The sequence below is a fragment of the Anomaloglossus baeobatrachus genome, chromosome 1 (genome assembly GCF_048569485.1).
Source record: "Anomaloglossus baeobatrachus isolate aAnoBae1 chromosome 1, aAnoBae1.hap1, whole genome shotgun sequence".
NCBI classification, from domain to species: domain Eukaryota; kingdom Metazoa; phylum Chordata; class Amphibia; order Anura; family Aromobatidae; genus Anomaloglossus; species Anomaloglossus baeobatrachus.
The window spans coordinates 872359154-872371626 of NC_134353.1; the positions used below are offsets into that span (position 1 = coordinate 872359154).

General features: G+C 47.4%; 1 protein-coding gene across 4 annotated transcripts in view; it reads right to left on the reverse strand.

Annotated features, from left to right (window-relative positions):
• Window positions 1-241: 241 nt before the first annotated feature.
• KIF2A (kinesin family member 2A) overlaps window positions 242-12473 on the reverse strand; it is a 186389-nt gene continuing 174157 nt past the window's right edge. For all 4 annotated transcript variants that reach the window (XM_075326312.1, XM_075326303.1, XM_075326328.1 and 1 more), the window contains one exon: window positions 242-4594. In XM_075326312.1, coding sequence (XP_075182427.1) covers window positions 4509-4594 — 86 coding nt within the window. In that variant the 3' untranslated portion in view covers window positions 242-4508. The remainder of the gene's footprint in view (window positions 4595-12473) is intronic.

Below are 12473 nucleotides of genomic sequence, written 5' to 3' on the forward strand. Positions count from 1 at the left end.
TGCAGGTGGCGTCAGACAACAAAACTCTTATCTCCCCTGTAAATACTCCCATTACAAAAAGGGCCCAGGGTACGGGATCGGGCAACGGTCACCAAAGTGACATTCCCAATTACTAGTACTGCCCGGGAGCGAGTACCCCCTTCCCTGGGCGACACAGATCCGTTTTATCAGCATCAAAGTGTAAGCATTATCTTCTTCACATGCAGCAGACAGTAAGAAGACAGAATCAGAGGACGCGCCATTCTTGCCAACATTGTTCTGTTTATTGTTAACTCGTGTGCGAAAGGCAGAAGTTAACAGAATGAACATAAGGCAGTGACTGTATACTTTATATCGTTCAAATAGTCATCGGTAAGGAACTTCTGTATGATGAAATGTACAGATGAACAGCATGGTCTAACAGCATACATTTGTAGTCTTTCGGGATGTAGACAGTAAAACGTGGTGCAAAAGAAGGAATAGCGCCATCAGTCTGTCAGTGAAGCAAATGCTACACCTAAACTTCATTAATGGCCATACTCCTTTCTAATATAAAAGTAAAAAAATGAAAATATTAATTATACAGTAATAATCCATATGCACTGTACAAGTGGAAGATGGAGTCACTGATGAGTACTATACAGGAGACGCAGGCACCAAGTACGGCAGTAACCTGCCACTGCCAGTCAGATCTTACAATGTACCTAATAAAATATGGAAGGAGCAGCTAGGAGGCGGGAAATCCTCTATGTGCAAACTGGCAAGGACTGACAGTCTCCCCCCAAAAAAAGCAACACCTTATACATGGAGCCTGTATGGTTGTGTACTACAGAACCACACACTGGAAAACCACGCTCTATTACGGAGGAGCAATGCTACTAGAGGAGATCATGGAAATGTGGCATCTGATGGAACGGGTCACAACGTCTGAGTCAACTGCTTAGAACTATGGCCGAAAAAATTATCAAAAGCATTATAAAGTCAGGAGGTGTAGGGGATAGCCCCATGGACCCCAATAAGAGGCATATTACACCTCTCCATACAATTCTGGGATTTCAGGCTAGATACCGTCAAGGACATCAGCCCAAAAGTTATGTGCTTCACATTCATATTGGGTCTATAGATGGAAGGTTTAGGTCACGATCCCAAGAGGTGTAAAAAATTTTGTTTTCTGCAGGGATCTCCACCAATCATGCAAGAGAAATCTGCTGTGATTATTGCACTTTAGCCTATTTTTATGACTTTTGGTGAAGATTTGATGCAATCTTTATTGGGTTTGTTAGTGCAGGGACCCTGGAATTCTTCGCTTAAAAATAAAACTACATTATTTACATTTGCTTTTACAGACTCAATAGGGAAGCCTAAAATGCGCCATAATATACAACAGTGGGTACGAGTTTATGTGGCATCTTTGCTTGAACTGTTAAAGTGAACCTTGCACATGCAATATCCAACCAGAACCACGAGCAGTTCTGGGTACATATTGCTAATCCCTGCCTAACCGTCCCTGCATCTAGTAGCAGAGATAAAGGAATCTTTAGAAAAAGTATTTCTAAAGATAGTTTATGACATGGTGATGAGCACAGGGACTAGTCGCAAGGGCGTTAGTTCCCCTGACTAGTCCACCCTCTTAGCATATTAGCACGCCCATAGGGGCTTGCTAACATGCTATTCAAAGCCCATTGCTCAGTGTCATAGGCATGGATGCGCATACCTGTCTCTGTTGTCACCGTATCAGACGGCGGGCAGTGCATATGATCAGAAATCCCAGCACTTCCGGTCATGTGCACTATGGAGCCGGCTCTACGCTTCCTGGCTTCAGAGAGGTCTAGTGTGCATGCCTGGAACTGCCGGGACTTCTGATCATGTGCACTGACCGCCGTCTGATACGGTGACAACGGACACAGGTATGCACGTCACCGCTGAGGACGCTGGGCAGTGGGTATTGAATACCATGTTAGCATGTCCCCGTGGGAGGAAGGAGCGCAGGAACTAATGCCCTTGCGACTAGTCCCTGAAATTATTAGCATATCAAAGGATCTATAGAAATATTTTTTTTTAAAGATCTCTTTATGCTACTACATACAGGGATGGTTAGGCAGGGATTAGAAATATACACCAGAACTGCACATGGTCTGGGTGCATACTGTACCTTACAGGTTCCCTTTAAATCGCTGAACATTTTCTGCACCATGAAATGCGTTTATGCTATGTAGGAACACTATCTTAATGTTGGTCAATGCGTTTTCACATTCTTTGTATGGCTACGAGGGACAGGAAGAACACAGTCGTCTGACTTAAGAGGTTAAAATGGAAACAGAGATAGAAGCAGATATAATCTATTCTATGCACATATTAGATTGAGATTTTTTTTAATGGTATTTATTGCATGACTGCACACAGCCATGTATATAGACAGAAAAGAAAGGTGCTTTATCCTGACCAGAAAAAGCCTCTAGACCTGCAAATTGTATGGAGCCGTATCACTAACACTGTACCCATGTACACCTCTGATTCTATAGATAATGCAGTGAAAATCACAAGTCTTTCCAGTATGCCATATTCCAGATTCTTCCCTAAATATAGGCAACACCATACATTGTCATCCAGCGTGCAGTTCTGCCACGTACATGACGCCAGTATACAGGTTGTCTCCATAGTACGCGGCCGTCTCTAGAGAACCCGAGAACTACAGGTTTACAGGCATGCTGGTCATACTGGGAGATTGGGCTGATGGGCTTATTAACAGCTGTACAATTTATATAATGTCAGCTCAATGCCGAGTAGAGACTGGAGGTTAAAAATAAAGAACAAGTAAAACTCCATTGGCAAAAATTGGTCCGGAGCTCCAGATCTGTGTCTGCCTCCTGCTGAAATGAATAGCTTCGTTGCCAGTAGATGGATGTAGCCTGCTGAGAGGAGGAGACTGGTTTTTCTTAAAGGGAACCCCGTCACCAGTTTTTCAGCGTATAAGCTGCGGCCACCACCAGTGGGCTCTTATATACAGCATGTTAGAATGATGTATATAAGAGACCAGGCCACTGTGTACAGCATAAAAAACACTATAATACTCACCTAAAGGTCACGCTGCGGAGGATTCTAGTCAGATGGGCGTCTGTGGTCCAGTGCCGGCGCCTCCTTTTTTGGCCATCTTTGTCATCCTTCTTCTGTAGCCGTGGTGCATGACACGTCCTAAGTCATCCATACTCGCCGGCATTGAGGTCGTGCGCATGCGCACTTTGATCTGTCCTGAGCAGGGCAGATCAAAGTATTGTAGTGCGCATGCACGGGACCGACGAGTGTGCATGACTTAGGACGCGTCATGCACTGCAGCTACAAAAGGAGGACGAAGATGGCTGAAAGAGGAGGCGCCGGCACCGGAGAACAGAGACGACCATCTGACTAAAATCCACCACAGCGCGACCGTTATGTGAGTATCATAAAGTGTTTTTTATGTTTTACACAGTGGCCCTGGCTCTTATATAAAGCATGTTAGAATGCTGTATATAAGAGCCCACTGGTGGTGGCCAAAGCTTATAGGCTGAAAAACTGGTGACAGGTTCTCTTTAAAGGTAGTAATTCTTAGTGTCAGCCTCCTGGTGGCAGCAGTGTACACCCCTGGTTTCCAGTGTCACTCAAAGCGCCCAAGAGAAAAAAAAAAATTGTAAAAGATATCAAAAAAGGATAAATTAAATAATATAAAAATAGAAAAAAAACAAACATATGACAAACAATTAAACACGACGGTATGCAAGAGGAAGGGAGAAGTAGGGAGAACTTTATTTTTAACGAACAGTCTCAACCCAACAGCAAAGAGTGAACAGAAATGACTCTGCTGCCGGCGGCCTACTCTGTTCTATATGGTTATAATCTCTGTACTTCCATATGGCACATCCTACAACAAAAATAGATATGTGATAAACTGTAACTTTACACCGACAAACCACGCTCGGATTTTAGTAAGGCTGTGCGTAATGAGAACACGTTGGGTCAGTAGCCTTCAGGAAGGCACATAGGAGGTGTGCACAGCGAGTCCGTAATATCTGTACCTGTACAATCACAGATGAATAGGCAAACATGCAAGTAGCTTCAAACCATCTTTTCATTTTGCAGCAAGATGAAGTCTTGGATGAGAAAAAAAAAAATAAAAAACATGGAGGATTTCCTCTGGTACACAGTTTTAAAGTTATTTATTAAAAAAAAATAAACAAAAAAAAACAAAAACAAAAAAAGACAAACGTGTGGAAAATGAGTCATTGAATGAAGTATTTTGGACAAAGTGCCTCGTAGTCCCTACCGATAAGTTTGTGCCGTTCGGATCTGAAGCTCGTCTAGGCGTCAGCGTAGTGGTTAGCCCATAACAGATCCATTCAAGTGAAAGAGAAGGACATTTCCCACTGACGTTATAAAAAGTTGACTTAACGGTTCAAGTAATGGGGTTTTACGGCCACAGTTTAATAATAATAATAATAATGCTATGTTACAGGAGAAAAGTTCTTTATAAGGTCATCCTTCATTCAAGTCTTCTCTTAAAGGGCTCGTGGCCTCTTGGGGTTTATCTGCTTGCTGGCTTGTTCCTCCTCTTGTAAAGCAGCGCGGAACGATTTCACTTTATCTGAAAGAGCAAACAGTATATTACTGGTCTTAAAGGGCTTGTCTCATCTCAGACATAGGACCACCATCCTCACATAAGGCCCCTCTGTCCCTACCACAAATGGAGATCGATGTACACGTGCAGCGCTCTCCATTCATTGTACAGCAGCTCTGCCATAAATCTCCGATAATATCCCATTATTCACTTAAAAGGAATCTGTCACCAGGTTTTTGCCACCTAATATGAGAGAAGCATAACGTAGGGGCAGAGCTCCTGGTTCCAGTGAAGTGTCACTTACTGGGCTGCTTAGTATAGTTTTGATAAAAATCACTGTTTAAATCAGCAGTATATTATCATTACAGGACTATTTGGCGTGCTGCACATAGTCCAGCATATTCATGAGCTCTGTATAACTGCTAGATCTGCAGCAGAGAAAATATTGATCTTATCAAAATGATAGCAAACAGCTCAGTAAGTGACACATCGCTGGAATCAGAGTCGCTTTCTCTACATTATGCTGGTGTCAGATGGGGGAGCAAAAACTTGGTGATAGATTCCCTTTAAGGACCGGCCGATTTTTCGTTTATGCACTTTAATTTTTCCCTCCCTTCCTCCCAAGAGCCGTACCTCATTTCCCCCACGCACCATCAAAACAGCCATATGAGGGCTTATTTTCTGTAATTTTGCATGACACCTCCATTTTACCATATAATGAAAAAAAGAAAAAATTTCCAAGTGGGGCGAATAAAAAAAAAAAGAGAATTTTGTTACTTACCGTAAATTCTTTTTCTTATAGTTCCGTCATGGGAGACCCAGACCATGGGTGTATAGCTACTGCCTCCGGAGGACACACAAAGTACTACACTCAAAACGTGTAGCTCCTCCCTCCTAGCATATACACCCCCTGCTAGCCAGTCCTAGCCAGTTTAGTGCAAAAGCTGAAGGAGGACATCCACCCACAAGAAGAGAGAGTAAAACCCGGAAGAATCGGAACCTCTGTCTACAACAACAATAGCCGGTGAAGACACACGGAACAAGAAACCTGCCAACAGGCAATAGGGAGGGTGCTGGGTCTCCCATGACGGAACCACAAGAAAAAGAATTTACGGTAAGTAACAAAATTCTCTTTTTCTGTAACGTTCCTATGGGAGACCCAGACCATGGGACGTTCTAAAGCAGTCCATGGGTGGGAATAAACAGACAACTGAGAAGCAGGCGAAACCTGACTTCACAAATGGGCGACAGACGCCTGAAAGATGCGTCTGCCCAAGCCCGCGTCTGCCAAAGCATGAGCATGCCTTGGGTAGTGCTTCGAAAAAGTATGCAGACTAATCCGAGCTGCAGTCTGACAGACCTACTGAGCCGTAGCCTGATGCCTGAAAGCCCAAAAGGCATCGACAGGTCTGATCAAGTGTGCCCTGATCCCCGGCGGGGAAGGCACTTGAGTACACTTGTAGGCCTCGGAAATGGCCGACCTAAGCCAACGAACCAGGGTCGGCTTAGATGCCGAGAGACCGCTACGCTGACTAGCGGTCAGCACCAGATAGAGGTGCACCGCCTAATAACGGCGGTGCGAGACACATAGATCCGGAGCGCCCGCACCAGATCCAGGATATGCAACGCTTCCTCAAAGCGATGAACAGGAGCCGGACAAAAGGAAGGCAGGAAAAATGCCCCGGATAAGGTGGAAGCAGTAACCACCTTAGGGAAAAAATCCGGACGGAGACCACCTCGTCTTGATGCAAAAGACCAAAAAAGGGGGTGACTCCGAAAAGAGTGCAGCCAGAACTCTCTGGCGGGAAATTATGGCCACTAGAAAGACTACTTTCTGTGAAAGATGAAACAAAGAAACCTCCCTAAGATGGCGCAAAGGGGGGTTTCCGGGAACCGTGAGGACCGGATTAAGGTCCCAGGGCTCCATAGGCCGCCGGAAAGGCGGAATGATGTGAGATGCGCCCTTGAAGGAGCGCACCGGAGCCAGCCGGACGATACGCCGCTGGCACACACTGACAGAGCCGAGACCTGTCCCTTAATGAGGGATAGTCCTAGCTGTAGACCGGACTGTGGAAGGGACAGGAGGATCAGCAAGGCCAAAGGACACTTTGGAGCTCGAGTCATAGTGGAGATGACTTCAGGAAGGATACCAGAAGTCGTCAAGATCCAGGACTCAAGAGCTACGCCGTCAATCTGAGAGTCCAGAATTCTGGCGGACAAAACGGACCTTTTGAGAAAAGGTCTGGACGGTCCGGAAAATGCCATGGCAACCCAACGGACAGAAGGAGCAGGTCAGGGTACCAAGCCTGCCTGGGTCAGTCTGGAGTATGAGAATGACCCGACGGCCCTCTTTACTGATCTTGCGCAGGACTCTGGACAAGAGCTAGAGGGTGAATACGTAAAAGAGACGAAAACTGGGACCAAACATGAACCAGTGCGTCTGCCGCAAAACCTGAGGATCGTGGACCACGGTTGGACAGCTGAAATAGTCTGCCTCGCAGTTTTCACATCTAGGATGTGGGCTGCGGATACGGTGGACTAGGAGTCCCTCGTCCACTGAAGAATGCGTTGAGCCGCCAACATTGCCAGGCGGCTGAGTGTCCCGCCCTGGAAGTTGCTGTAGGAAAACGCTGTCACGTTGTCCGACTGGACTCGAATGTGCCTAGCCGCCAACAGATGGTGAAAGGCTTAGAGAGCTAGAAATACAGCTCTGATTTCCAGCACATTGATCCAGAGGGCTGATTCGGACAGAGTCCAAGCGCCCTGCGCTCCACGGTGGAGATATACTGCTCCCAAGGCGGATAGACTAGCATTCTGGTGAGGATCACCCGGGACGGGGCCAGGAAGGAGCGTCCCTGAGACAGAGTGGCCGAAGCCACCACTGAAACGAGCCCCTGGTCAGTGGCGAAGCCACCACCCCGTGGAAGGAGGAAGTTCGCTTGTACAGCGGAAAACATCCAATCTCAGAGGACGCAGGAGAAACTGGGCAAGGAATCGCTTCCATTGACGCCACCATCTGACCAGCACCTGTATTCGGTGTCTGATAGAACGACGTCGACCGCCAGTGGAGGGACTACTGTTCGACTAAGAGCAGCTTCACAAGTGCCGACAGAGTCTCGAATTGCGTCTCTGGTTCGAAGTCAGAGTGGACTTGGACAGAATGACAAGCCACCCGAATTGGTTAGAGTGGCGAGAGTGAGCGAAGCACTCTGCTAAGAGTCTGCACTGGATGAAGCCCCGACAAGAAGACCGTCCAGGGCAAAAGATCACTGCCAATCCCTAGGGATGCAGGACCCTAATCACAGCTGCCCCAATAAGAAAACTCGAGGGGCCGTGGCTAACCCCAAGGGAAGAGCCACAAATTGGACCACTCCGATTACAAAACGTAGCCAACGCTGGTGTGAAACTGCGATTGACACCTGCAGATAGGCATCACTGATGCCGATGGCTGCTAGGGAATCTCCTTGGGTTCTTGATTGATCCGGTGAAAAACACACGGAACAAGACAGAGACTCCATGTGAAAACGCCACACCTGACCATGCTTGAAAAGCTAAAGATCCAGGTCGGAAGGCACCGCCCTCTTCGGGGATAGATTTAAGCAAAAATCTCAGAACCGTTCCCAGTCGGGAACCGGTACAATTACTCCATTGGCCTGCAAGAAATGCCACGGCCTGTGAGAAGGCGGCGGCCTTGGAGCCGGGGGGAGTTGACAGAAAAAATCTGTTTGGCGGGTGGATAGAATTCCATCCTGTAGCCATGGGAGATATAATCCCGCCCCCACTGAACGGAGACGTGTTAAAACCATACGTCGCCAAGTGGAGAGAGCCTGCCACCGACCAAGGAGGTTGTTGGCGTGGCTAGATAGCTCGGAGGAAGCTGACTCAGTGGCAGCATCTCCTGCGGTCTTTGAAGACGCAGCGTCGAGCGCCATTTGGGTCTATGAACCTAGGCCGAGCTAGAGGGCGAGGCCGAGGGCTTAGAGAACGATCAGATGGAGGAACGGAAACAACCGAAACCTCAACTGATTCCTGCCCTGGACAGGTTCCCTGGTTTAGGTTTGTGGCAAGGAAGAACTCTCCCCGCCAAGAGCTTCCTTAATTTCATCCAGTTGGTTCCGAAGAGACTGGTCCCAACAAAAGGGAGCCAGCAAGGAACTTCTATAGAGGCATCTGCCCTCTATTTCCGAAGCCACAGGAGCCTGCGGATAGCGAGGAAGTAGCCAAGGCCACCGCCGTGCGGTGTCCAGCATGGCAGACATGGCATAGGATGAAAAGACTGAAGTCTGGAAGTTCAGGCAACCGTTTCGGGCATAGAGTCCCTGTGAGGGAATGCATCTCCTCTAGAGAAGCAGAGAAGGCTACAAAAAAACCGCACTGCTGTAAAGCTGAGGAGAACGAAGCTCCTGCCGCCCCCATACAGATTTGGCCAGAAGGACAACCGGGCGGACCGCAAAACCTTAAGTGAGGAGCCATCAGCCACTGACATAACAGTCCGGGCTGAGCCACCTGAGGTGAATGAGCCCACTTCTTGACCACCATTAGTGGACAGGGAAAAAACAGTCCTCAGAATCACGCTTCATGGGAAGCGAATGTCAGAGCGGACCCTGGGCTTGGTCACAGTGGCCTGTAAACTGGAGTGGTTAAGGAACACACATTGTGTTTCTAGGCAAGGTAACTCCGGCGGATTGAGGTCCAGTACAAAATTAATGGACCGTGGGATCCTTATAGAGGTGCCGTCAGCCACTGATACAACTATCCGGGCTGAAAGTCTAGACATCGGAGGGACCACCCTTGGCGAATGAGCTCACTCCTTGACCACCTCTGATGGGAGGGGGAAACAGGCAGCAGAACCCCGCTTTGGGGTCTGACAGGACAGGCTGTGGGCTTGGACACAGTGAGGAACACACTCCTTGTCCTGTTAAAGGTATACTGATGCCTCTCTGCCAGCGGGGAATACTCCCCTGATACAGGCGGATGGAGGTCCAGTACAAGTAGAATGGACGCAATCCAATCATTAGTCTGGTAGAGACATCCTCCTCGTCCAGTGAGTCAGCTCGTAATCAGAGCTGCGGGACGGGGAGGACAGGGGACCCTACGTCTCCCTGTCAGGAGGACGGGGTCTGAGACCAGAAGGAGAGACCTCTGTGAGCTTGCTGAGCGAGCTGTAGCAGAAAACGCCCTGAGAAGGGGGCTGCATGCTCAGCAGACGCCGGGACAGCCGACCCCTGGAAATAGGATTCCAGCCAAACCAGGGGTCAGCCACCGAAGCCGGAGCAGCTGGAGGGACCACTAATGAGCCTCCAAGCTGAGGGGCCACAGTGGTTATGAGCTCGGTACAGCCGTACGAGACTAACTGCAGTGGATAATAAAAACAGTCTGCAGCCTCGCTCTGTGAGACATGCTGCAGAGGTGGGGGCTCTGCTAGAATGGCCCCCAGCATATATAAACAGATAAAATAAGCAGCTGCACAAACCGGAGGTTGTGGCTGCCAGATCGTTTAAACAGACATGTCTGTGCCCTCCAGTCCCTCAGCCCAGGCCCCCACTTGTCACAATGTGGAATCTCTGTGCCTATGCAGGCACAGAGAACGCTGAGAAAATGGCGACCGGAGCGAGGAGAGGGGGCGGGGCCTACTCTGAGAGCGGCAAATGAGGTAGCCAGGGGAGGGAATCTTTCCTCAGTGAGGAGTGTCCCTTCCCTGTGCTGCACAGCCGCTGGGCGGAGCCACACTGTCCCTCTGCGTGACTGACATGCAGAGACAGTGGAAACCGAAACTAGGCCTCAGGCAAAGCCGGGGCCTAGAGTAAAACATGCGGCCGGCGTGCAGGCACCATCGGCGCGGTTCTCCAGTGAAAACTGGAGAACCGGCCGGAAACGTTAACACAAAACATAAAACACACTCCCCCAATAAATAAATATAAAGGACCCCTGGAAAGACCACTTTCTGTGGTAATAACGTCTCATATACTTAGCTTGTGAGACGCAGGTTGCCAGGTCCCTGGGGGGTGATAGCTCCTTCCAGCAGGATCCTGAAAAAGGGCTGCGGATGGAGACCGGTCTCCTGCAAAGCAGTGAGAACCGTGTTGGCTCCCACTTCAAGCCAGAGCCCCAGCATGGGATGGTGAAGGAGCGCGGCATGAGAAGGCTCCAGCCTTGGAAAATCAACCTTAACAGCACCGCCGACACAGTGGGGTGAGAAGGGACATGCCGGGAGTCCAGCTGGACCCGCTTTTCTTCCAAATCTTTGATCCAGAAGGAAAAATCAAAAATCAAAATCAGAGAATGCATGTGTGTGTGACCTCCTGAAACACAAAGCATTGAAACTGGCTAGGACTGGCTAGCAGGGGGTGTATATGCTAGGAGGGAGGAGCTACACGTTTTGAGTGTAGTACTTTGTGTGTCCTCCGGAGGCAAGTAGCTATACACCCATGGTCTGGGTCTCCCATAGGAACGTTAAAGAAAAACTATTCTACTTTGGGTTTTCTTTTTAGGGTGTTCAATGTATGGTAATATGACCTGGCACTAGGATTTCTCCAGCTCAGTACGATTGCCATGATGCCAAACTTATTATTTATTCATTTATATAGCGCTATTAAGTCCACAGCGCTTTACATCAGGGCTGTGGAGTCGGAGTCGGAGTCGTGGAGTCGGAGTCGGAGCTCATTTTGGTGGAGTCGGAGTCGGAGTCGGTATAAAATGCACCGACTCCGACTCCTAAAATATATAATAAATTGGGGACAGGAGTGCAATGCAGAATGTGCTGAATATTTTACTAAATAATAACATTTAGTATAATGCTTATATTTAAGTGAAAAATGTATTGTAGTACAATGTGAACATCAGACATTTAATTGTTTTTATGATACAATAATCAAGATATTTGGATAGAACATAAAATATTTATTGGAATACAACTTTAGAACACAAAACTAATAAATTGTAAATATGTAATATATATATATACAGTGTATATACACACACAAGATATATATGTAATCTACTGTATATTACATAGTGTATTACATATTTACAATTTATTGCAGTTTTTTGTGTTCTAAAGTTGTATTCCAATAAATATATTTTATGTTCTATCCAAATATCTTGATTATTGTATCATAAAAATTATTAAATGTCTGATGTTCACATACACATATTCATGTACTACAATAAATTTTTCACCTAACTATAAGCAATATATGTAGGAGTCGGAGTCGGAGCCGGAGTCGGAGTCGGTGCAAGAGAATTTGAGGAGTCGGAGTCGGAGTCGAAGGTTTGGCTTACCGACTCCACAGCCCTGCTTTACATACATCGGCAACGCTGTCCCCATTGGGGCTCACAATCTATAGTCCCTATCTGTATGTTTTTGGAGTGTGGGAGAAAACCGGAGAACCCGGAGGAAACCCACGCAAACACGGGGAGAACATACAAACTCCTTGCAGATGTTGTCCTTTGTTGGATTTGAACTGAGGACCCCACCAGCGCTGCAAGACTGCAGTGCTAACCACTGAGCCACAAGTTTGTATTAAAAAAAACAAAACATTTTTTGTACCGCCATTTTCTGAGACCCGTGCTATTAATTTTCAGGCAATGGAGCTTTTTTTTTTTTTACGCTTTTAGTTTCTTTACCTTCAATGGGAGAAAAAGTGTTTATTTTTTTTCTACTTTTTATTTCTTAGTGATCGGAAGACCTAAATTAGAGATAACTGACTGACGTCTCTTCTGACCAATCAGTTGGTGCCCCATTAGGCTATGTGCGCACGTGGCGTATTTACATGCAGTTACGCTGCGATCTGCACCGCAGCGTAACTGCATGCGTCCTGCGTCCCCAGCATAATCTATGGAGATTGTGCAGGAGCCGTGCGCACGTGGCGTATTAGAGCGCAGCGCTTCGGCTGCTGCCCGAAGC